We start from the raw sequence: 26,572 nt of genomic DNA on the forward strand, positions 1-26,572 counted from the left end.
AGCTCAGCAGAGCAAAAGGAAAGAGAGGTGCTGGAAAGGGGAAGGGGACCCCTTTGAACAGCCAGGGGCTGGGAGTTAAAATTGTAACACCCAACTGCTGAAGGAGATTAAAGTAAGGGGCGGGATGGGGGGTGGGCATGAGACTCAAGAAGGAGATGATATATGTATGATTATGACTGATTTGCATTGTTGTATGGCAGAAACCAACACAGCATTGTAAAGCAATTTTCTTCCAATTAAAAAAAAAAAAAAATATATATATATATAAATAGCTTCAAATCTCCTGGGGCTGGGGTTAAGAACAGAGGGAGTGTGATAAATTCAAGTGGAAGCAAATGGCGGCCAACATACTTTGTGTATGTGTGCGTATGTGTGCGTGTGTATTGACAGGAGAGAGTAGAAAAGCTGCTTTGTACAACCCTAACCTTCACAATGTTAACAAGAGTGCAGCTGTCATTCAGATTGAGGATGGACATCAGCAAACCTAATTAAAGACACTTTGCTCAGTCAGTCTAAGGAAATGAAGGGCTTACTTCCATTTAAACCTGGAAAGAAAAGGCCAGTATCTACTTAGAGACAGACTGACATGTAACTTGGAGTTAATAACCTCCTAGATGTTTATTTCAGAAATAAAATTTTCCAAGGGCAGCACTAGGCCGCCTAAAAACGTATAAACGCGCTGTGTAAACATGCATGTACCCTTGGACTCAGCGATGCCACTTGGGGAATTTATCTAAGACCTGCACGTGTATGAAACGATGAACATGCAGGATCCAAAGAGTCTATGAATACCTGCAGCTCTGCTGGGAACAGTAACGTGGCCCCAGGGGTCCACATACAGGGCCCTGGTCAAACAAACGTGGTGGAGGACTGAGACGCTGGAAAGACAGAAGCAAGTACCCTATGGACTGGTGTTGGAAAGGTCTCCGACATAGGTGATTAAGCAAACAAAGCAAATGTGGTATACTATTGCATGTGGTTTTTCAAAGCGGGAGGGATAAGAATATGTTAATATGGGGCTTCCCTGATGGCTCAGTGGTAAAGACTCCATCTGCCCGTGCAGGTGATACAGGTTAGATCCCTGGTCCTGGAGGGCCCCACACGCCTCAGAGCTGCTAAGCCCGTCACCCCAACTACTGAGCCTGTGCTCTAGAGCCCGGGAGCCACAGCTACTGAAACCATGTGCCCGAGAGCCCCTGCTCTGCAACGAGAGAAGCCACCGCAGTGAGAAGCCCGCACCGCAACTCGAGAAAAGCCCAGGCAGCAGCAGCGAACTAGCACAGCCAAAAATAAATCAAATAAATAAACAAAATTATTTTCAAAAGATGCTAATATGTATTTGCATCACCTGGGAGTTTTTCTGTTTCTTTTTTTCTTTTTTTTCAAGACTGTGTCAAAGATGCAGTCAGAAGAGGAAATGGATTTGAAGCATACATACATAGTGAACAGTATTGGAGTTGGCCAACTATGGGCCTCTACCTTCCTCCACCTTCTTTTTGTAAATAAAGTTTTATTAGAACACAGTAAGCCCATTGGCTTCCATACTGCCTAGGGCAGCTTCCAGGCTGTAACTGTAAAACTGAGTAGTTACAACAGAGACCATGGGTCTTCAAAGCCTAGGACACCTTCCAACTCATCCTTTACAGAAGACGTCTGCAGACCCCTCATGTGGGAATGATATCGAGGATTCTGCAGCTTCCCCTGGTCTGGCTTCTAATCCTATCCAATCGACCTTGGGAAATTCTCTTCCCATCAAAATGAGTTTCCATTATCTATATAATGGAAAATAGAAAGATGCGTCTCACCTTCATTAAGAAAAGTCCATGATATACACACACTGCTATATTTAAAATGGATAACCAACAAGGCCTGTATAATACAACTCTGCTCAATGGTATGTGGCCGCCTGGATTGGAGGGCAGTTTGGGGGAGAATGGATACATGGAAATGTGTGACTGAGTTTCTTCGCTGTTGGCCTGAAACTATTACAACATTGTTAATCAGCTATACCCTAATACAAAATAAAAAGCTAAAAAAAGAAAAGTCCACGAAATAATGGACCTAAGACAGAGCAGCCACGTGCAGAGTCATAAAGGAATTAAATGAATAAGTCCATTTGCCAGTGGTAGTTGGCCTGAGTTTGGCTCCACGCCCCACACTTTGTAACCATGTGACCGACAAAGAAGGACAAATTAACCTCCCGGAAACTCAGCTTCCTCGTCTGTAAAATGGGAACAATCACAGAACCTAGTGTCTGATCAGCCATAGCTTTATCCTTTAATTTAGCAGGAAATAACCTATGAAGTATGATTAGTCCAGAAACCCACATGCAGGGCGGGGCTGGTGTATGTTAATTATTACTCTGGAAAGCATTTAGTTGACCTCAAAGTAACCCCACTTTTGAACCCAAGCTTTACATTTTACAAAAGGTGTCTCAGCACAGGCAGTCACAAAACTCAGTGAGAACTGGGATGTGAACATGGTTTAAAAATACAGTGTCGACCATGAAAACGAAAAGGTTTCTCACATCCATCCACAGCCAGTCCAGGACGGATCATGCCAGGCTAGGCTATACGGCAGGGGAGTCTGCTTCCAACAAGGAGGTCTTGTTGACTTGAAAGGTTTGGCCAAAAAAAGAAGGTGATAATTGCAGCAACACGAGAACACAAGCACAGCTGGTCCCCTTCAAACTGCTCCACGTGAATTAACCCCCTCCATCCTCACCCTGGCCCCATGACACTAGTCCTAGGGTCACTGGTTTTTAAAGTTGGGGACCTGGAGCATGAAGAGGTTGAAGGATTCGCCAGTGGTCACGGAGCAGCAGAGTGTCGCAGGCAGGACCTGAACCCAGGCAGTCTGGTCCCTCACCCACTGAGGTGGGGCAGAGCCGCTGGGCAACGGGCTTCAGGGGCAGGTTTAGAACCACAGGATGTTGAAGGTGGAGGTGCTTGGAGGAACTCTGGTCCAGTGCCCCTCTCATTACCAATGAGATTGGTGAGGACAGAAAGGCCAGAGGTGGGCGAGGCACCTTAGCCCTTGCCAGCCAAGCTGGGGCCTGAACTAGAACCTCCTGGCCTTTTGCAACAGGACAAGGTGACCTGTGGAAACCAGGAAGCAGTGGACATATGCGTATGTGTGCATGTGTATGCACACATGTGTGCATGGATGTGTGTTCCTACTGTGCACACACATATGTCCATATACGAGTGGGGATGGGAGGGGGTGTATCCAGGGCTTCTCCACTTACCTCCCCTTTCTCCACCAAAGGCTTCACCTCGGCGAGGTCCACGTCCTGCAACTCCCGAGACATGTCCTTGATGTCACGTGCCTGCACAGAGACAGAGGCCAGGGGGTCAGCAATTCCGGCTGCTAGGTGTTTCCAGACAGAAGCAAAACTGAGGCCAGGGAGGAAGCCTTCACTCCCCAGACCAGCAGTTTCTACCTCCCGCCCACCACCCCGACCCAGTCTTGCCCCTGGGGATGGAGGGAAGTCTGTTTCCTGGGACAGGAAACTGAGGCTTTTGGACAGCTCAGTCGGTAAAGACTTTGCCTGCAATGTGGAAGACTCAAGTTCAATCCCTGGGTCAGGAAGATCCCCTGGAGGAGGAAATGGCAACCCACTCCAGTATTCTTGCCTGAGAATCCCACGGATAGAAGAGCCTGACAAGGCTACAGTCCATGGGGTCACGAGAGGTAGACACAACTTAGCCACCTAACCACCACGGCACTCAAAAACCAGGCCCTGACACCCAGGCCAGGCCCACCCACCACACCAAGGACGGATGTTTTTCTCTGCACTTTAGAAGGAGACCCACGTCGCTGCCACATCCTGAAGTCAGACAGCCCCAGCTTGACAAGCAAAAGGGGACAGAAGGTCCCGGAGGCCGGCCATGGGGAGCCATGGCATTAGCTCCCTCCTCTTCATCCCCACACCAGTGAGATATCCCCAACAGAGGGACGGCCACAGAGACAGCCCCATGTTCATCTCTGGGCAGGGTACTCTGCTCCCTGCTAGGGTGGGGTGGGGGGAGCGGGCAGGAGAAGGGACTATCTCAAGCCAAGATGACAGGACGGAGCATTTGGGAAGACTGTGAAAGAAAAAAGATCTTCAAGGCACAAAGCACTTGATGAGCCAGAGCGGGGGCAGGAAAGCAGGGGTGGGGGGCCGGGGTGGGGGCAGAGATCGGGGTGGGCCAGAAGGGGCCCTTCGGGGTCTGATGCCGGGCCAGCTGCAGGAGAACCACAAGAGCAAGACGGAGTGGAGTTCCAGCAGTGGAAATGCCACCGTAACTGACCTCCCTGGGGACCAAGGCTTGGGGGGTGACAGGTCCTGAGCACACTCCCTCCTGGGGGGCTCAATCAGGGACCTGGAAGCATCAGTATTTCTTCTTAGGGGTGAAGAGTCAAGCTGAGAGTCTGAAGCTCCCCATGCCCAGTATTGGGGTGAGGTGTAATGAGCTCAGAAGGAGGGGTAGGTGCTACAGGCAGAGCTGAAGAGATGGGAGTGAAGGAGTAAGTGACAGGAGACCAGGGACCCCCACCAGGTCACAGACCCAGACATTCTGAATCAGGAATTGGGTGAAAACATGCTGGTTTCCAGAGTGGGGACCTCGCCCCAAACTCTTCATGGCTCCACAGATGTAATAGCCAGACAGAGAGCACAGGTCTCTGAACGTCTCAATTTCAGCTCCTCTGAGGGCCCAGCTCCCTGAACCCAGAGGAACCCTCTTTGTAAAACACCTCTCAGGGGTCAGCGGGCGACAGAGCGGGGCCGCCCCACACGTTCCCCCCACGCCAGCACATGGTGCTCTGTGGGCAGATCCCCTGGGACGCTCTGGTCTAGGGCCCCAGTAGATAACCAGCCCCACAAGAATGCCTTTATGCAGCCTCTGGAGTCTAGGCTCCAGAACATTCCGAAAACAAAGTCGGTTTTATATTTGCGAGGATTCCTGGGCGGCTGCCAGCTCGGAGGCAGGAGGCATGAAAAGCCAAGGTCTGCCGGCCTTGCTAACTCAGCGTGTTCACGGTCCCGAGACCCTGGCCATGGGACACCTCGCCTACACAGGCCAGGGAGCATTCCAGAAGCTCACGGCTCTGGCAACGCTAAGAGCTTGTCACAGGGGCTCCTTCAGAACCCAGGGGTGAAGTCAGGGTCTCTGGCTATCCCTGGGCCTCCGTCCCCACCTGCCAGCTCTCCAGGACAGGTAGGTAGCCTACCTGGCTCATTCCCTTCCCTCCCTGTAGCCCCTAGCATCACAACAGACAGAATGAACAGACAGATGCACAGCTTTTATGCAGCTTCACAGCAACTGATCACTCAGTCGTGTCCGACTCCTGCAATCCCATGGACTGTCACCTGCCAGGTTCCCCTGTCCCTGGAATTCTCCAGGCAAGAATATAGGAGCGGGTTGCCCCTTCCTCCTCCAGGGGGATCTTCCCAACCCAGAGATCGAACCTACATCTCGTGCGTCTCCCGTGGTGGCAGGCAGATGCTTTACCACTGCACCACCTGGGAGACCCATGTTTCTGTCTACATTCGCTCTTACGTGGCTTAGTAAACCACAGGAGTGAAACGCCTCGAAAACAGGTCCACGTGTATTTCAGGCTGCAGCTCAGCCCAGCGTGGTCAGGTCTCCTTGGCTGGCTTGACTCCAGTGTGATCCCACTGGAGGATCAGCCTTCACCTGCCCTCTCACCCTCCCTCAGAACCAGAAAGAGTTCAGGTCCAGCTTTCCTGGCTTTCCAAACATGCTCCCGGAGAAATCCCTTTACCCCACACCTTCTTTTCCTCCTAGAACTCAGCTTCCCAGACCCCAGGAGACAGTGGCTTGAAAACTGGTGAATCCCCCTTAAACATCAGTATTTGAGAACTGCTCCTTTTTTGGAAGCTGGAGGAGGCCTCAGGGAGCCCCACCCTTCATGTGCTCAGGGCCCTGGGGAGACTCAGAAAGGAGCTCACAGAGGACTATCACAGTGTTTGTCCAGACGAGGGTGCTTCTGTCCCCCACATCTGGCAAGGTCCGGAGACATTCTTGATCGGCACGACTGGGAGATGCTACTAGCATCCAGCTGATGTAGACCAGGGAGGCTGCTGACCACCCCACGGGGGCACAGGGCACCCCCACAGCAGAATTATCTGGCCCCAGGAGTGAAGCGGCTGAAATGCCCTGGGCCCAGACCAAGCAGCCAGTGAGAACCCCAGGGCTCTGAAGTCTGCAGGGAGACCAGATAAAGCAGAGAACACTCCAGGTTCTCCTCGTTCCCGGGGGGGGGTGGGGGTGGGTAGGAGGTGCCGTTCCCGCAGGCCCGGGGCAGCCTGTAGCTCATAACTGTAACTGGACACGTCCCGACAAGTGAGTTCAGCCAGGACCTCCAGCCAGGTCACCGCCTGCGATTCCCAAGACCACACAAACGGGCTGTAGAAGGTGCACCTTGAGCCCCGGGCCCCCACACCCCCTACCCCCTTCTCTGAGCTAGGGTGCTCTCAGTCCATCTCGGCAGACTTAGGCCCCTTGAGGCCAGCCCTTAACCCCGTCTCTGTTGCATCCATCAATAAACATTGCAAACTTTTGTCTCAGAAGCTGGGGGTCTAAAGGAAATCTTATAAGGAAGTTCAATATATAAAACTGTTTTTGAGAAGAAAGCTGACACGTTTTAGATGAAGCCAGGGACACCTCGTGTTCCCCATCCCTATCGTCTGCCCCCCACGAGGCAAGACCAGCCCTCAGAGCCCTTCTGAGTTCCAGGAAACATGTGCAGTAGGAAGGTTTACTCGGAGGTGGTTTTCCTGCACAGCAGTTGTATGTGCAGACACTGAGTGGATCAAGAAAGGACTTATCACAGCTCTGTGGTGAGACCCGACTATGTGACAAGTCAGGCATAGACAGGAGGTGACCTGGTTTGGGTGCCAGGGCTGGTGCCCTGCCCCGTCCCCTTCAGGCTCCACTGAGAGGGTGCCCACACCTGGGGTCACCCCCCGCAGCCAACCTGCAGCCCCACTGGGCTCAACAAGCTCTCTCCCTGGGTTTGAGGCCAAGCGCCGGATGCCAAGCCTGCCCTTCTCCACCGCCTCCTGCAAAGTCCCAGAGCAGGACGTAGGGCTGCAGAGGCCCAGGCAACCCTGCAGGGGCGGAGGGTTGCAGGTGGCAGTTCTGAAGGGGGCCAGGCCGCACCGGGCAGGGTGGTGGGAGCCTGGGTGTCTGACTCCAGCCCCCTATGCCATCCTGTAGGGTGGGCTCTGTCTCAGCACAGAGGGAAGCCACTCCACACAGGAAATGAGGTCTCCTGCCAAAATCCCACTCAGTGCACACAGCAGAGCTCCCGGTCACAACACCAGCTGCCAGACTGGTTTATACCACTTCTTCCTTTCCCACCTGCCTGCCCAGAAGGAATTCTGAGAAAATCAATATTGCAGAAGTGAAAGGCAGCCAGGAGTTAGTGGGGAGGCGGGGGGAGATCTGAGGGTCATACCTGAACATTACCATTGATTGGCTCTGCGATCTAACCTCTGAGCCTCAGTCTGCTCATCTGTAAAATGGGCATAACAACTCCTGCTCCCAGAGAGTAGTGGGAGGCCTTCAATGCAACCATGGCACACAGAATCGGGCAAATAACTGCCTCATTAATCAGTGCACTTCCCTGGTTGCCTCAGAGACCCAGGGCCATCTGTGGGGACACGGTCTGTATTTTAAACATTCTTAGTCCCCGAGTGGCCCAGCCAGGAGAGGACACAGAAAAAAGGTCCAGCAGGTGTCACATGGGTTTCTAGCAATCAGACCCAATGCGCCACCACTCGGGTCAATGAGTAACAAAGGCCCAAGGGGCAGGGGCAGGTGGGGCGGGGGGCGGCGCAGGCAAATACCTTTCCAGTTCAACGGACCCAGGAGCCAGTCAGCAATGAGCTGAACTCCATGGGTTCCAGCAAAGCCAAGACTGAGATTTGCTCAGAGGAGCGAAGAAGGTGACCTCGGGGACTGGGAAGGCAGTGAGCGAAGGCATCTCAGGCCGTGAGGCCACGTGAGAGCTGTTAGCCAGTCACCCTGAGAGCAAGGGGACGGACAGCGCCTGGGATTCTCACAAGCCCTGATGGAGCAGTGGGAACACTGTTTAGGAGCTGGCGCGTGGGAAACCTGCCCCTCCCGCCACATGACTGTTCCCAAGCCATTCATCCCCTCCCTGGGCCTCGGCTTCCCATCTACAAAATATGTGGCAAGTGTTCTACAGACACCGTTGTTCTTGTTTAGTCGCTAAGTCATGCCAGCTCTTTGTGACCTGCCAGACTCCTCTGTCCATGGAATTCTCCAGACAAGAATACCGGAGCAGGTTGCCATTTCCTTCCCCAGAGGATCTTCCTGACCCAGGGATCGAACCTGTGTCTCCTGCCAACTGGATTCTTTACTGCTCAGCCACCTGAGAAGCCCTCTATGCACATCACATAGTCCCCAAAACTCAGGACGGATGGGAGCCCAGGCAGGAAGGTGCTACATGCAGACAAAAGGGAGGTGCCCCCTGGGGTGCTATGAGGGCCTCTTGCAGCATGGCTCCGCTCAGGTCATCTGTCCTGGGAACCTGAAGGACCCTCTTCTCCCAGCCGGGACCTCCTCCTCGTCCCTAAGACTGGAGTCCTCCACCAGCTCTGGCATTCCTCCAACAAGCCACCTGGAGGGGGCATTTGCCCTTCCTCTTTGGCAAATTCTGCTGAGCCCCTAAAGCCCCTCCGAGGCGGGGGCGGGGGGCGTCAAGCACAGAAACACCCAGAGACTTCTCCTGTGTGGATCAGCTGGCGGAGTCACGTGTTTCTCTCTCCACCATACACAGCCCCCTTGAGTCACCACCAGAGGCCCAGGCTGCGAGCAAAGTCCACATCTTAGACATTCTCCCTTCACAACACATAGAAGGGATCCGCCATATTCAATACTTCAGAAAAAAGCTTCATTGCATTATTCTGTTTGTTCCTGGAGGAGGTCCCTGGGAGAATGTGGATTGGATCACCTCAGCTTACGAGTGGGTAATCTGAGGCTCAAACGCCAAGGCCTGTGTGACTTCCTAAAGGCCTAGACTCCATCCTTTGGAGTGAGTGCAGGTGGGCAGGGCAGGGACAGGCAGATCACAGCCTCCCAGAGTCCTCCAGTGAAGCAGAGAGAGAGGGGAACCAGGAACAACTGTTGATAAGCTTGCATCGATTGTTACTGTCAGCCACTGGCCCAGATTTTGTCCCCTCCAGAACACGCCTGGTTTCCAAGCCACGTGAAAGCGATGTTTTTTTCCAGCACACTGGGCTCTTTATAGAACAAAATTTAAAAGGCGGGCAGGGGATCAATGGACGCTGCTGATGTTCGCCATAACATCCTCTCCGAGTACAGTCAACTCCAGAAGGTTTGAGAGAACAGTGTCCCGTCTGCATTAACCTCCAGAAAGGCAGCCTTGGGGTACGCCCTGCCTCCCCGCACCTTGCTATGGACATGTCCTTTGGTCTTTTCTTTGCCAAAGAGATTCTGAAATCAAGCTACCAGGCAGTCCACGGGTTCTCGTGATGTTTTCTGGACCTTCTGAAACCCAAGCCTTCGAGGAGGGTGAAGAAGCTGATGGCCTCTCAATGTTTTTCTTATGTAATCAACCTAGTAAACAATAATGGCCGGACTCACTGGACCTTCTAGAAAGTTCCCCAGTTGAGGGGAAGGGAGATAGAAAACAGGGCTTTCAAAAGTCTATAAAATGAAAAAAGACGATCAGACAATCAGAATTCCTTCAAGAGGCCCTGGGTGCTTCTGCTTGGAGGCTGAACCTCAGCAGCATCCAACAGACTGTCTGATATTGAAAGACTAAAAAAGAAATCACTAAAGAGAAGGCACCCCCCAGCTGCATCCATTCCCTGGGTACCAGGCTGGAGACCAAAGGCAACTTCTCTGTTTTGGGCCAGAGCACAGAACTAGCAAGAAAGTCTGGGACACAATAGCAGGAAGAGGGAGGGGCCCACACGTGGTCCTCACCCCACCCGCTGCTCCACAGCACGACCCAGGACCTTCCTGTCGGTTCTCCGTGGAGGTCTGGCAGCCCAGCCACCTGTCTGGCAGAGAGAAGACCAGACCGTCTGCGGGGACGCGCAGGATAACGGAAGTCTAAAGGAGGATGCTGGGTGGGTGAGAGGCTTTTTCTGTGAATCTGCAAGACAAACACGAGCAGCACTGGAAGGTCTGTGAGATAATGTGTGGAAAGCACACAGACGGAGCCAGCGTTAGCATGGGACGTGGAGGCAGATTCCTCCTACACAACCCTTTGTCCCCGAGATGGGACAACTGCCACACTGAAAGAATCTTTCCCCGAATTGGTCTTGCTGCTCTTACCCTCTGGATGACCTTCCGATCTTTCCTACACAACAGGGCCCACGGTTATTTCCTTAGTAAATGGAGGTATCCTTTGGACCAACATTGCTTCCCTGGTGGCTCAGACAGTATAGAATCTGCCTGCAATGCAGGAGACCTGAGTTCGATCTCTGGGTCGGGAAGATTCCCCGGAGAAGGGAGCGGCCACCCACTCCAGTATTCTTGCCTGGAGAATCCGAGGGACAGGGGAGCCTGGTGGACTGCCGTCTATGGGGTCACAAAGAGTTGGACACGACTGAAGCAACTATGCTACTACTACTTGAACCAATATTAACTGATTGCCTACTAAGTGCACTCTCCGGTCTACGGCAAAAGGGTAATTAAGCAGACACAACCCAGAATGATCCAAGAAGGGCACCCAACCCAGTTGGCCTGCCTGGAGGGGGAAGTCAGGGAGGGCTCACTGGAGAAAGCAGGCAAGTTCAATGATTAACAAGAAGAGCAGAGGAGGGGGAGGGTTCCCAGCTAAGAGAGTCCTCAGAATTATCTACCTCTTCGGAATGACTCTCACACTCACATTCAGAGAGAGCTGCCCAGAACCTTCTCAAAGCCAATAGGTGGAGTTGGGGGTAGAGATGGGGGAACAGAATGGAGCCCTGTTCTTCCTTAAAAAAGGTCCCCATCCACCTCTTTAAGCAGAGCAGTACATGGGCATATCGTTTATAGGTACAGAGCTTTCCACAGGTTTAAGGAGGAAAAAAAAAAATTTATAAAACAAAAGATGAATCCCCCAGACTGCTAAGGAGTCCCACTTCCTAGCCCCTCAGTTGGAGGAATGCCTCTGCTGGACTGGAAATGCCTGGAGACGGTGCCCAGGTGGGCAGGTCTTCGGTAAATATACGGTATGAAGATCAGGACTGGGTGGAAGAGAAACCTGTGTGTGGATCCACACTCTGTAATCAGGTCTATTCGGCAGCGCCAAGTCAGGGTGCCAGGGTTGCCAGGGTTGCCAGGTCTCTTCTCACAGGGTGTCTGCCCTGGAGCAGTGGGGTCCGCATACTGGCGATCACACTCCTGCGGCACACCCTGCTCCAACAAGCCTGGACTGGCGCAGCAGGGGTCAAGCGAGCGTCCAGGGAATTGACCTCCGCCGGGTCCGCAGCAGAGACGGCCAACCTGCCTGTGTCTGTCTCCAAACTTAAAGAGAAAGAAAGGGCAGGGCTGGGCCCAGACTGAGATCAGGGAGTCAGGAAGGGCTTCCTGAAATGAAGCCAAGAAACCAAGTCCAGGTTCCAAAGATGGATAGAGGAGGGCCTGGGCAGCCTCAAAGGATAATGCTGCAGGGAATGGTCCATGGTGGCCCACCGGGAACGGAGCCCCATCACTTGATTCTGGACCAGCAAGGGACCTGCTCAAGCCTCAGTCTTCTGATCTGAGAAATAGCAAGGATGTCTCCTGTCTCAAAGGAACAAGGAGATGCCTTGAAATCACAAGGCACTTTAACCAAATAAAAGCTATTTACTCCAGACCCTGGAGATATGAGGAATGTGGCCCCCTTCTTTCTTTTGCTCTCCCCCAGCCATCATTCTGGAGCAAATATCCTCCTCTCTGGCAGTACACTCTAGCCCAATCCAGCCCAGAAAGCACTGAAACAATGCAGATCCCTAGCCCATCCCAGACCTACCAGGCCTGGAAATCTGCATTTCAGACAAAGTTCCATTATATTTTTATGCAATCTGCATAAGCCTAGCTTTCTGTAAAAACTTCAAGAAGCAAAACATGAATCCAGCATTTGCAGGCCTTCCCCAGGCAATGCCTTGAGAATGCCATTGGTGGAAATGATTGACCACAAGTTCCCTCACCGTGGCCTCATGGGCAAGTACTGTCCTCAACTCTTGCCGTAGATTAACTCAATTAATATTTACACGTCCCGGTGAGACAGTATCTGTTACTCTCATTTTTCAGAGGGGGAAACTGAGGCCAGAGCTCTGGCTGGCCTCTCTGCTCTTCTCACTCAAGCCTTTTTGCAGTCATCCCAACGTGTCATTTTGAAAAAAGAACAAAGGCTTTCAGGTCTGATGCTCTGGGTTCTCAGCCTGCCCCTCCCACTTCCAGTCACATAGCCCACAAGCAAGTCCCTTAAACATTCCTGGCCTTGGTTTTCCCATCCATTCAATGGAGCCAAGACAGCACAGGGAGAGCTCTCGTGAGGATGAGAGGGGCTGTGGGATATAGCTGCTGATTCGGAGAGAGAGAAAGGTCCTGTCCCTTCCCAGCCCCCTCTGCCTGAGTCAGGGCCCCTCCCTGCTAGAATCTTAGATGCTGAGTCATCATCCTGGCTTCCCTTCTGAAGCACAGGGCCTTTTGAGTCACGCTTTGGATAGGATTCTCTGGATCCCAAGGAAGAACTGCAGCTTCAGGCCATCAGAAAAACACAATGAGATCTTTCTTCCCCATCTGTGCTGAGGCCGCTCAGGCCAGGAGATTTCAGTGCGCTGAGGGCAGGGGATGTGTGTGTCTGGGGGGCAGGGCAGGGAGGGCTTTGTTCACATCTGGGGTCCAGCCTGGGCAGCCCAAATCTGGGCCACCACCACTCAGCAGGGCTGCAGCCCTTTCTCACTACGCTGATTCTGCTTCTGTCTCAGGAACTCCTGATTCAGACTGAAAATCAACTGACCCATCAATCACCCACATTCTGTCTGGAAAGTTTCCCCACTAGAAACTCAGTGAGGATCCAAATCATTTTCTGACCGCAGAAAATACATCTCTCAAGACGGAGATTCCCCGTTCACCACCTTCCATCACAGCCGGGAAACTCAGGCTGACTTCCAGGCTTGGCTCCTCCTTGGCAAGTCATTCCCTGCCTTTGGGTCTCAGTTTCCATCTGTAAACTGGGCAGAAGTTGGACCAGGAACTTGTGTGAATTTTTAATTTCTCCAAATTATTAAACCAACAGATAGCAAGCCTGGATTTGCTTCTCAGGAAAAGAGACCCCAAAAGATTCTCCAAGGTCTCCTTGGAAAGCGCAGTCACATGCTATCACCAAAAATTTAACTGCCTGTGGGATCACAGAGGAATGGGGCCATTCAGTTGATTCAGTGTCTGTATTTGATCTCCTCCCAAAGGCCTGGCCCTGGGCCAGGTGCCAGGTGCCAAAGCGAAGCAGGCGAGGCCTTCCTTCTCGCTCTGAGAGGAGTGAAAATGATGAGAGACAAAGTGCCACAGAGCTACCAAGTCCCGGGTCTGGGGATATCCGGCTTCGCTCCTGACTCCAGAGCACTGTCCCTTTAAAGGTATCCTATCACTTCCTGACCACTCCTGTGTCCCCTCCTCCCCTGACGCCCACCCTGAGTCACCCCAACAGTTACCACCACAGAGGGCTGGGGTCTGCACCCTTGTCTGCATTTCTGCCCTGGCTGGGGAACCTCTTGAAGCCAGGTGCAGTGGGTTGCACTCTCTGTACCTTGCTTATTTCAGTTCACCTTTGTGAAACTCAGTCAAGATTCCAGCATTTCTATCCAGGAGGAAGCTGGGCTGGAAGGTCTGCCTTGGGACTGCATTTTTCATGGCAAGAACACACTCTGTGTTTAGATATTCTGTTCTTTAGGAGGTGAAGTATGGCTGATGGCTAAAGCCCTCCTGCCTGGCCACTGGCTGAACTCTCTCTGAATCTTTCATCTTTCCCAGTAACTCAAAGGAACCAAACAAACTCAAGTGCCCAGGACATTTGGGAAGAAGAGATGGTCTGGGCACAAGACAATCGCGCCCTCCCCAACTAGGTTTGCCTCCCCTACCAGCTGCCGGGCACCTCCCCCACACAAGCCACAAGTCGGTGCTGCCCCAGACCTAGAGGGATGTCTGACAGCAGAGGCGACAGGCGGGCGAGTGGGGGCGGTGGAGCGGAGCAAGGCAAATAGCCACTAAATCCCAGCTTCAGCCACTAATGCGACCCAAGTGGTGACAGCGCGTTTCCCCCGGAGCCCACCACGGTGCACACGCCCTGACCCCGGCTGAATCCGAGACCGCGGCGGATCTCCCAGGAAGGGCCGAGCAAATCCAGCTGTTATCCTCCCCTCGGAGGGCAGGAGAGAGAAGGGAAGCTGGGGAGAGTGGGCGGAGGCGAAAATGACGCCACTCGAAGCCCCAGCCAGCGCAGAGCGGCCAGATGCCACACGACCCCTCTGGTCCAGGCCACCGCTTACGCGCCGCCACAGCGCCCACCCCGGGCCACCTCGGGGGGCGACCCTGCCCAGCAATGCTCGCCAACCCTCGCTCCCGCGCGTGTCACACGGGCTGGAACACTAGGACCCTTCCCCAACACACACACGCGCGCGCGCGCACACACACACAAGCGTGCTCCACCCCGACTTCCAGGCTGAATGGGCCCCCGCCCCTCAGACACACACTGGTTGGGGGCAGAGTCTGGGAAGCAGACACACCCACGTCCCCTTCTCGAGCCTCGTCCCTAGCGTCGCTCACCCCTAGCCATCTCCTTTCTACAGGCGCACTCAATCCTTCCTTCCCCAGACACCCCACTCCAGGGACACACCCCACCTCCACCCTCAAACACACACACACTCCTGGTCTCGCCTCCTCCCACGTCCAGCGCGCCCTCCAGCCTGGGGCGCCCGTGTGAGCCCGGAGGGCCTTGGGAAGCAGCGATCAAGGTATTGGGGGCTCTCCACCCCCTACCCCGATCCTCAGGATCCCACTTCCTCAGCTAGGGGAAAGGTGAACCCGGACCTTTTTTTCCCTCTTGAGGCCGAATCAAACACCCCCACTCCAGTAGTGCTCGCACCCCCAAAGCCCCTCCTGGCGCTCACCCACGGGCCACCGGGAGACCGAGCACTTGCAGCTCCGGGAGTAGGGGAGGGCTGGCCACAAAGGGCGGTCCAGCAGAGGCAGGAGCACCCATAGGCGACCGATCCCACCCCTCCTGGCGGGAAGAGGGCGTGGGGCTTACCTAAGGACGAGGGAGAAAAGCGAAAAGGACCCGGAGCTAGGCTGCAGGCGCCCAGAGGGAGCGAGGAGAGAGGCAAAGAGAGGAGTGCGCTCCACAGCCGGAGCTGGGAGCCAGGCGAGGTTTGTTTATGCCCGGGAGGAAGGCGATTTTATAGGCGCCGCGGCCCCGCCCCCCGCGCCTCGCCCCGCCCCCCCCCCTCGGGGCTCCCTCGCCGATCCCTCCTCCCGGGAGCTCCTCCCACTCCCTTGGGCAAGCCTGGCCCTGCTGGGGCAGCGCGCGGGGGTGCCAGCCCGAGCCGCCGCCTGTTGCGCAAGCCCGCGTGGAGGCGAGGCGGGGAGCGGCCCTCCGGGTCCCGGCGGCCGTTCCGCAGCGCTGTCCCTTTCCTCGTCCGGAAGGCAGGGGCCTGGACGTGTGCAGCGGGCGTGTGTGCACTGGGGATCCATTTGGGCGCGGGTGCGTGTGCTTGGGCGCGCTCGCGCGTGTGCGTGTGGACTTCCGTGTGTCTCCGTGTGACCGAGTGGCCCCCGTCTCCATCTCAGAGTTTCTTCTTCCGAGTACCCTTGCGCCACGCCTGGACTTCCCTTAGGAGCGACTCCGGGTCTTAGATCCCAAGTCCCGAATAAGCTGCCTCCTTAACTTATTGGAGACCTGCTCCCTGCGATTCTCGCCCCATGACCCTTCCTTGTTGCATCAGCTTTACGTTGAAACCCAGACTCTCGCTTAATCGCGTCCATCTTGCTCAGCCAGTCCTTGGGCACTCTCACCCAACCCCGGTTCCCTAGTTCGAAGCCCACCTGCCCTTTCCCACCCTGCGTCCTTCTCCCCGCCCCCAGAACCCTGGCAGGAAAGGAAGGCTCTCGCTCCTTCCTCGCCCGGTTCCCAGAACTTGTACTGAGCACCCTTTCCGCGTTTAGCCGCCTTGTCTACTGTCTGGTTTGTGACTCCGTGTTCCCAACGCGCTCTGCTTATCAATATCCCCCGCGGAACTTTTTTTTAAGAAGGTACGGGCCAGGGCTCCATCCCAGGTCGGTTTGATCAGAATCTCAGGGAGTGCAGCCCAAGCGTCTTTTAAGAGCTTCCCAGATGGTTCTAATGTGCAACCCGGGTGAGACTCACTGCACCTGCACCGGGAGAATATTATTTTATGGGTGAAGGAAGACCCTACCGTTGTCCCCAGGCCTCTTGCCCAGACTTGTGTTTGCTTGCATCTGCGCTCCTCCTCCAGCCCTCTGCCTGATGGTGGTAAACCTCTTCCCTCCACCAGCCCAGGTTTTGCTCAAGACAGGGCCCTGGTTCTCCTCTGTGCTGCCCACTGGCCTCCAGGAGTCCTGGTATTTACCTATTACGTCATTCCACAAATATTTATTGAGCCACTGCTTTGAGCCAAGTTCTGCATTCAGCTGCTGGGGAAAAGGACTGAAAAGCTGAGGAGCGCCAAGATTGAGTTTCCCCATTCACCCAAAGAGAAGGTTAAGCTGGGCTCATTTCTTGGGTAACTGGATTGAGCACCTGCTCAGCCTCTGTTGTATACACTGGGGGCATGGTAATGAACAAAATTAGGCCAGCTTTCTTTTACTCCACTTACACACATCCATTTCCCCTTACCTCCCCTATTTCGATTCTCAACATTTACTGAGCTGCTCTGTTTATTACCTGGCAAAAGATATAGAGGCTCAAGTTCAAAAGTGGAGTAGGCCACTACTTCCTCAATAAAAAATGGGAGCCCTGGCGTGTGGACTGGAGAGGGCACTTTGCCAGAAGAAGCCACTTCCACCCCTTTGAGGACGACTTGGGGGGTGGAGCACTCAGGGCGGTCCAGACCTGCAGCAGGCTCTGTCCAATGGCAGACGAGTCTTGTGCTTAGGAACTCAAGCCTTCTGGAAAACAATGAGCAGAGAACAAGTGAGTGGATCAGGGAGACAAGATACCAGAGACAGAGAGGAGAAAAGAAGAATTCTTCCGGAGTGGGGGATGGGGTGGGGGTGGGTGGGTAGCATTTTCTGTGGCATTCTCCAACCAGGGTGAAAGGAGATCATTGCAGAGTCCAAAGCAGCTCGGAAGAGTTCTGAAGGAGGTGTCGTTTGGATCACAGACTCCGTCTCATGGGTCCAATACAGCCTGTTTTTCCTTCAGTGCTGCAATACTTTGCTGTTTCTGCAATGCGCTGAGTGCCCAGATGAAGCCGTTTTCCTGCATCCACTTGTAGGAAGGAAGGACTCGGGGGCAACCCTGGATGGGCACCGGGGTAGAAGGTGCTCCCCCTGTGAAGTGGCCCCAGGGCACTGAGAGCTTCCTGCACCGCTGGTCCCCCAGCCCAGGTCAGCTGAGACAGCAGAAGCTCTGAGCCAAACGTGGGTGCAACTGTGTTGAACCGTTTAAATTATTTCTCTTTCTCGCTGGTCAGCAACAGAATTAGATTTGCTTAGTGAATGCACACGTGATGCAGATCCATCACCAAATCAGATCGGATTTTCAGGACTAATGTCCCTGGAAATTTCTAGTTAGCAGCACGGACACCTTTTTTTTCATAGACTGTTCTCACTAGAAGGACCAGAGGCATCATCCATTCCCAGGCTCTGTCTTGGATTCATGGGAACTTGGGGCTGAGAGAGAGTACTTGGGAAGAATGCTTGATTTCACCACATGGGTGCTGTGGTCCCTCGGGCAGTTAACCTACATGTCTTGACATTCATCATGAGAGTGGAGAAGATGGGTAAGAGGAGCCGCTGGACCTTCTGGCCACGGTGTGTGAGTCCCCTGATGCGGTTCCATGTTTTTTAATGTGAAAAAGAGTCCCTGAAAAGCTAGCATCCCTTCATTCTAGTATTGGGCTCCCCTCCATATCTCCCTCTCTTGTCAATCAGTCTAATCTACAAGTACACATTCACAACAATCTATGACCCATCCTAATAATCATCTCTTACCCCAAGTTCCCCTCCAGTTACTATGTAGCCTCTTCCTCCCCAAACTTCTCTAAATAGATGCCCATCCACATCCTCCACTTCCTCATCTCCCCTTCCTTTAACTTTTAGCGTTTAATTTACCAAGTTCCTCAGGAGTCAGTCCTGGCTTAATAAATCTACAAAGCTCTTTAAGGAAAACAAGTCTTCTTTGCACCCACACACCACCTCCTCGCCCCCCTCCCCTCCTCCCTCCTCCCTCCCCTCTCCCTCTCCCCCCCCTCCCCCCTCCTCTCTCCATCTCCCTCACCCCACCCCCGCCCCTCCTCCTGGGAAGCTGGGACTTTCATCTCTGCAGATCATTTGTATCTCATCTCTGATCTCACCAGCTTTTGTGGCCCTGGCACATTCTGTAATTTGCTGCCTCGGCCTCCTCATTGGGAAGTTGTACATAATAACAGAGCTATCTTCTAGGGTCATTTTAAGAAATACCAGTTAATACACGTAAAGAAAAGAAAGAAAGAAAGAAAGTGAAGTTGCTCAGTCGTGTTCAACTCTTTATGTCCCCATGGACTGTAGCCTACCAGGTTCCTCCATCCATGGGATTTTCAAGGCAACAGTACTGGAGTGGGTTGCTATTTCCTTCTTCAGGGGATCTTCCTAACCTAGGGATCGAACTCAGGTCTCCTGCATTGTGGGCAGATGCTTTACCATCTGAGCCATCAGGGAAGTCACATAAGGACCTGTGAAACATCCTAGAACAGTGCCTGGCATGTACAAAGTCCTTGATAGAATGTTAGCCATCATGATCACGACCATCATCATCTCATCCCATCTCTCCTGGCATCTTTCAAGGTACCCGATTCATACAGAAAGCCAGTAAACAGTGGTTGAACAAGTGAGCAAAGGCAAGTGCTTCTTCCTGAACTCTCCCTTCTTTCTGCAGCCCTGCTTGGACTTCATGGGGAGAGGAAGGGATCTTTCTGCTTGCTTCGGGAGCCCAAGTAGAAGGATCATATCTGTGGACCTCTGAACCTTTTCCCAGTCCTCTGAGAGCATCCTTGACATGTAATGTCCAGCTGTGAGCAATGGGGAAAATCTGCGAAAGGAAAACAATTTCACAGGCGGTTGGATGTTCGCCTTTGGTTCAGGGTACACAGTAAATCTTCCATTTTTAATAGGAATGAAGAGGTCTATATAACTTTTGGCCATAATAACCAGTTTCTCTTTGCTCCTGGTTTGTAATGGTTTGTCAGGAGTGCTATAACAACTTACCACCAAAAGAGTGGCTTAAAATACAGTAATGTATTTTATCTCAGTTTTGGAGGCTGGAGATCTGCCATCAAGGAGTCAGTGGGGTCAGCCTCCCTCTGAAGCCTCCAAGGTGAAATCCTTGCCCTCCTCTCCCAGCTCCTGGTGCTTGCAGGCAAGCCTTGGTATTCCCTGGCCTGCGGTTGCGTCACTCTGATTTATGCCTCCGTCATCGCAGGGCCTTCTTTCCTTGTATCTCTCTCTGTCTCTGTATCTCTCCTCATGGGAACACCAGTCATACGGGCTGAAGGGCCCACCCTAATCCAGTATGACCCCTCTGAACCTCACTGATTATATCTGCAAATGTAATCATCTGCATCTGTATTTCCAAATGAGATCACATTCTGAGGTTCTGGGCTAGAAATTAATTTGGAGAAGGAGTGATGACAGGATTCAACCCAGGGTTTCGTTAATATGTGTTTACCAAATATTTTTCGTGCATTTGCAGAGAGACCTACTTACTGGCCTGCTCAGGGCCACCCTGATGAAGCTGCTCTCTGATGCTCCGGAGAGAGTTCTCGCCAGGCTTTCCACCAGCCAGCCCACTTCCGTCATCCCTTGCTTGGCTGATATCTTGAATAACCTAAATCATAGGTCCTGCCTAATTAAACCTTTTATTGCTCTTACTGCCTGCCAAGTTCACCACCCCTCCCCAGTGTGGCAACAGAGATGTCCGCTAGCATGTCCAGGCATTTTTCTCCCTCCTTCGACCACTGGGTTACTCACCACTTCCTCTCGAGCAGACCCTCACGTCGGCACCTCTGAACCTTTGGCCAAGCTGTCTTCTCCTTCTAGAAAGCCCTCCCACATTCCCTTCTCTGGAGTTGTCACTCATCTGGGGAAAACATGGATTTAATCTTGAAAGGACCTGCCTGAGAACAAAGCTAGTGTGGAGCAGAACTGAGCACTGGGAGATACTGAGAGCTGAGATATCACCAGGTCGTTCACCTCCAAGTCAGCTTTTCCACGTCCTGCCCCTGAAATCAGGCACCTGGGTATGACTTGCCCTGTCAATAAATGGGAGGGGAAGTGATTTGTGTCACTTCCGGATGGGGACTTTAACAGCCCGCTGGTGATTCATCTCCTATCCCCATCACTCTCAACTCCGGCCACACGGACCATTCCAGATGGTGGAGGGTCCGTCCAACAGAACCCAGAAGGAGGGAACTCAGAGCAGAGTACCCAGCTGACCAAAATCATCATATGACAAGGGGAAAAAATAGACCTTGTTACCACGCACCAACAGGATCCAGAAGGGGGTTGTCATTGCAGCCCAGCACAGTCCATCCTGACTGGGTCATCCTCCGGCAAGGCTACGGTAAACGTCAACTCTTCCAGTAAACCTTTCATGCTCCTCTCCAACCAGATTCATCTTTTTAAAGAATCCAGTACATAGTTATTGAGCATTTAAAATCCATCAGGCACTATGTGAGATGCTAGCGATAAATGGATAAAAATGGCATGACTATATTATTGGAGTTATTAGAAGTGTTGTTAAGGACCCGGGGTCTTAGAAGACTATGTGACCCAAAATCTCACCTACTCTTGAGGTTCTAGAAAAGCCCTCCTGGAAAAGGGATGTTTGAAACTGGCACCCGTAAGACTAGGCATGGATAAGCATGCCGTCACCACCTCCTGCCCCCAGAGCTTTGTGTGTTTCCCTTTCTTGTTATTAGTTAGAAATCTTTAGTGTATATGTAGCATAAACATAATTTCAAATGGCTTAAGCAATAAAGGGGCGGGGCATACTTACGGGCTCACATAGCAGTAATATCCAGAGAGTTAGCTTCAGGAATGGCTGGATCCAGGGCCTGATGTTATCAGATCTCTGCCTCTCCAGCTCTTAGTATCTTCCAGATCAGTTTACTCCATGCTGACTTTGTTCCCAGGTGGGCTGTTTCCGTGTTAGTTCGAAGGCTGTCAGTTAGTTTGAGGTCACTTAGTTAGAGAACTCCTAGTCTGAAGAGGACAGAGCCCTGGGAAACTTCCCTCATTTTCTCTGAGAGGTCATGGGAGCTTTGAGGAGCCCGATGTATGTTTGGCAATCACTTATTCTGAAATCGCTGGCCCTTCATGCTCCACCCACGTTCCTGGCTTGACTGTCTCCACCACCGCCTCCAGCTGCACTTGCCAGCCTAACCTGCCTGTCTGCCCTGCCCATTCTAGCTCCTTTATCCTCTGGGTTTTGCTTGTACCTCTGAGGACAGAGCTTCCTACAAAAAGGGGCAGCAACTTCTCTGAGTTGGGACTAGACCGTCTTGCACAGGACAGGAAAATCTTAAATAATATTTGCTCATTGAATGGAAGAAAAGAGGAAGGAAAGGAAAGAAGGAAGATGATTTGCACTTATGTACAGACAGTTGGCTTAAAACTATTATAACAGAGCTGGACCCTATGGGCCTTCCCAGCACAGACACCCACCCCCCGCCATCCATGTCGACCACCTGCCTCTTGACTGTAGAAAAACTTTAACCAAAGACTAAATTTAATCAGAGAAGTGAGAAAACGCATAAGCAAAGGAAAGCGATCAAACAAGACCAAATAACAGTGTACCCATTAAACAAAGTCAAGGACCTTTAGTTCCTCCTCAAGGGCCATAGATAATACTCTGAGCCATATTCTTTGAGCTGTTTTACAGATATTAAAACTCCCATGAGGTGGAATAAGTTAATTATACTAAGGCTTCCCTGGTAGCTCAGCTGGTAAAGAATCCACAGGCAATGCATTCCTGGGTCAGGAAGATGCCCTGGAGGAAGACTTGGCAACCACTCCAGTATTCTTGCCTGGAGAATCCCCATGGACAAAGGAGCCTGGAGGGCTACAGTCCATGGGATTGCAAAGAGCGACTAGGCACACATTAAGTGACCACAAGCACGTAGACCCCAGACAGGTCAGAACTGGAAGGTTGATGATGTTGACTCTCGGTTACCTCACCACCAACCAATCAGAAGAATGTCCACGAGCTGATCACACACCCACAACCCTCTCCTTGGCACGTAACCCTTTCCTTCTTTTCCTTGTATAATCTCTGAGCAAAATATGGAAAGTGGGGAGTTGATTTTGAGGGCACATGCGTCCACCTTCTCCCCAGGATTGCCAGCTTCTCAGTCAAGCTAACTTTTCTTTTTACCCAACACTTATCTGTCAGGATTGGGTTCTTGAGCCAGGAGCAGCCAAACCTCAGTCCAGTAACATGGCCATTCATCATCCAGGTTTAGGAGGTAGGATGGTTCTTTGACATTTCCTAAACTTTAATGTGCTCTTCTTGCTTCTGAGGCTTCAAACAACTGGCAGGATGCTCGCTGGCATCCTGGGTGATCCTTAGGATTGTCTTAGTTGGTGGAGAAGTTACAGCAGGTGTTGCAGAGCCCCCTGGGGTCTCCTTGCTGACCGCTCCCCCCAACCACCGCCACCTGGGACCAGGTTCAACAAATGCAAAAGGATTTTTGGGGGGCGGCAACCATGCAATTTACTTCCCAGATAGATTAGAGAAGAAATGTCACATGACTTTGCATTCCTTGTGTTAAATTAAATCTCAGCCAGCCCCCCACCATTGCTGGACCTAGTGGCAGATTATCCTGTTTGGCCCAGTGTTATTGCCATTAGGAACAAGTGTTTACTGCTTTATTTTCACCACTCACAATGCTTTCTGAAAAACCTGAAGGAGTTTTAGGTTCACTCCTTTGCTGGGAGCTTCTCAAAGCACAGCTCAGCACAGCCCTGATTCTTCAGGCATTGTGCCTCACTCTTTCTGGACAGGGACTGAAATTTGCCCTCCACCCAAGCATTCAAGCAACATGTGCCTTTGACCACCACCAGGATCATGTGCAAGAGGAAGGTGCTCTGCAGTGGGCCCGGAGGAATATGGTGTAGGCATTCCCCTTGTGAGCTGCAGGGAACAGGTGTAGGCTTGTACCAGGGAGAGTGGGCTGGAGTAGGCTGAGTCAGGTTATTTTCACGGTACAGGGCAGACAAGGCATAGCTGCCCCGTTCCTAAGCAAAAGGCAAAGGGATATAGTGGGAAAACCCACAAGCCTTTACTTCAATAAAACCCAGCCAGGCTAACCTGAGCAGGTGGACAGGTGTGTACCTCGTATTCTTTCTACAGGGCCTCCCAGGTAGCACTAGTGGTAAAGAGCCCGCCTGCCGATGCAGGAGACGTACGAGACACGGGTTCCATCCCTGAGCAGGAAGATCCCCTGGGGGAGGGCCTGGCAACCCACTCCGGTATTCTTGCCTGGAGAATCCCATGGACAGAGGAGCCTGGCTGGCTGTACTCCATAAGGTCATAAAGAGTCAGACATGACTGAGGGACTTAGCACACACATTCTTTCTACAAGTCCAGAGCACTGGCTTATCAGAGGGAAGAGCACCTGTTCTGTGGGGAGTGTGGGTGCTTTTAGCCCCACTTCACAGATGAGGAAGCTGAGTTCCGGACTGATACCACAAAGCCATCTAACTTGTGGCCCCGGCCTGGGAAAGTGGCCCTGGTGACCTGCAGGCCGAATGATTGCTGGACAGGGAGCTGGTGACCTGAATAGATTGTGTCCAAGGAGGAAGACAGCCAGGAAGTGTCTGGAGAGGAGAAAAAGTGGCTGCCAAGTACCTCCAGCCTCCCAGGGAAGCAAGGGACAGAGCCCCAGAGCCGCGTTGGGTGGTAGCAAGGGTGGAGCTCGAGTTGCTCAGTCTGCCCACAACGGACAAACGAGCCCTCGTTTATATCAAGTCCAAGTGCGTGTTTGTGCAGGTAGATGCTGACTCTACCTCGGGCACCTGAGCACCAGCGGCAGTGGACCGTGGCTTAATTCTGAGCCTGTTACAACCCGGGGAAGCTACAGAATGGATGTTACTCCCATAGAAGCAAAAGGTGTTTCAGAAACAAATGTCCCGTGGAAAACTACTAGAAAATTCAAAGAAACTCTAAATGCATACACACATACATGCAACTAACAAAATAAGTTTAGAAAATTTAAGAAAGCAAACCACCATGCAGAAACAATATCTATTAAGATTTTAGTGGGTGTCCTTCCATTTTACTATGAGTATGTGTGGGTAAATACATATTTACAAGTGTATGATAATGTGTGTGCATGCTGAGTCACTTCAGTCATGTCTGACTCTTTGCAACCCTATGGATTGTATCCCACCGGGCTCCTCTGTCCATGGGCTTCTCCAGGCAGGAATACTGGAGTGGGTTGCCATGCCCTCCTCCAGGGGATCTTCCCGACCCAGGGATTGACCCACGTCTCCTGTGTCTCTTGCATTGGCAGGCAGGCTCTTTACTACTAGCACCACCTGGGAAGCCTGGTATGATAGTATTTAACTGCAAATAGATATTTTGATGACAGCATTTTAAAATCATCATAGGGAGAAGGCAACAACAGAGGATAAGATGGTTGGATGGCATCACCGACGCGATGGACTTGAGTTTGAGTAAGCTCCAAGAGTTAATGATGAATAGGGAAGCCTGGCGTGCTGCAGTCTATGGGGTCGCAAAGAGTCAGACACAACTGAGAAACTGAACTGAACTGATATATATATTTATAACTTGCTTTTTTTTTAAAGCCATACATGATTAACATCTTTGCATTAAAAAAAATCTACCCACACATTAGAAAACTTTTCTTTTCATAAAGTATAACATCATAAAACAGAAAATGCGTCAAACACGTGTTTGTGTGTGTGTGTATGCTAGTGTGCGCACACTCAGTCATGTCCGACTCTTTGTGTCGCCATGGACTGTGACTCACCAGGCTCCTCTGTCCATGGCGTTTTCTAGGCAAGAATACTGAAGTGGGTTGCTATTTCCTACTCCAGGGGGATCTTCCTGACCCAGGGATCAGAACCACATCTCTTGCATCTCCTGCATTAGCAGGCAGATTCTTTACCATTAGTGCCAGGTGAGAGGTCCAAACAAACCTAAGTGTACAATATATTAGAATAAGTATAAAATGAGCTCCCAAGAGTATGGCCCACACCGTGGACAGTGCACCCACTACCAACCACCAGCATCCACAAGGCTATGAGAGCCTTCTTAGTGACACATAGTAGTTTTTCTATTACATGGAGGGACCATGCTTCATATAACATGTCCTACATTGATGGACATTCTGGGTGTTTCCAGTTTTCTACTGGGTTGACTATCCTTGTATATGCTTCCCCACACCCATCTTTGTATAATGCTGCAGAGCAAAACCTCTGGGCCAACATACATACGTACATGTGTGTGCTCAGTCACTCAGCTGTGTCCAACCCTTTGTGACCCCATGGACTGTAGCCCATCAGACTCCACTGTCCATGGAATTTTCTAGGCAAGAGTACTGGAGTGGGTTGCTGTTTCCTACTCCAGGGACTCTTCCCAGGGACCACACCCACGTCTCCCGCATCTCCTGATTCGGCAGGTGAATTCTTTACTACTGCACCATGTGGGAAGCCACACACACATATAACTTCTTTAAAGGACTTTGTTCAGTGCAGTAAGCCACCTTCCAACAGGCAGCATGAGGGCTGGGGCCTGCCAGCTGTGTGTGGGCACATCCTTGCCCCTAGGACTGTCTGCCCAATAGGCGCACACTGGCACCTCGTTGTTGGCTCAACGCATTTGCAGTCTTTGTTTGCTGACAAGGCCGAATGATGTCATTTACTTTATGTGTTTACACTTGGCCTCCCAGGATTAGAAGTGAGAGGTCCTGTTATGAAGACGTGTCATCTAAAGAGTTTGTCTGTCCCACCTCTGTGTTCATCTCTAAGAAATGAAAATCCCATCTCATCTCCCTCTCTCTTACCCCATGTCCAGAGCCCTCTTTCAGCTCCCAGGCTTGAAGCCAATCTGTGTGTGATGACTTTAGGCAAGGTCCTTGGCTCTGCTGACGGGGAGCTGGGGAACCAGACTGGTACCCCATCTATGAGCCTCATGCTCCTCGACAGACAAGCACTTCGCAGATGAGAGAGTAATCTAAGTGGAAGAGAATTTAAATTTGTTTTTTTCAGAGACTACCTATTTAACACCTATCATATGCCAGATACTGCATTAGACGCTGTGTTGGGCTGGCCAGAGAAGGCAATGGCACCCCACT

At 52.0% G+C, this 26,572-nt stretch overlaps 1 protein-coding gene across 6 annotated transcripts in view; it reads right to left on the bottom strand.

Moving 5' to 3' along the window:
• NDRG1 (N-myc downstream regulated 1) overlaps positions 1-21,595 on the bottom strand; it is a 61,794-nt gene extending 40,199 nt beyond the window's left edge. For 2 of the 6 annotated variants that reach the window (XM_086335581.1, XM_086335577.1), the window contains exons 1-2: positions 15,286-15,408; positions 3,248-3,328 (exon numbers count right to left, since the gene is read on the bottom strand). In XM_086335581.1, the coding sequence (XP_086191707.1) occupies positions 3,248-3,310 (63 nt within the window). In that variant the 5' untranslated portion in view covers positions 3,311-3,328; positions 15,286-15,408. Of the gene's footprint in view, positions 1-3,247; positions 3,329-15,285; positions 15,409-16,450; positions 16,597-16,938; positions 17,163-21,249 lie in introns of those variants that run through there. The other 4 variants (XM_086335578.1, XM_086335579.1, XM_086335580.1 and 1 more) reach the window with 4 other exon arrangements.
• Between the last annotated feature and the right edge of the window lie 4,977 nt (positions 21,596-26,572).

The sequence above is a fragment of the Bos grunniens genome, chromosome 14 (assembly GCF_055505025.1).
Source record: "Bos grunniens cultivar Pamir isolate PY7600 chromosome 14, Bosgru_T2T1.0, whole genome shotgun sequence".
NCBI classification, from domain to species: Eukaryota; Metazoa; Chordata; class Mammalia; order Artiodactyla; family Bovidae; genus Bos; species Bos grunniens.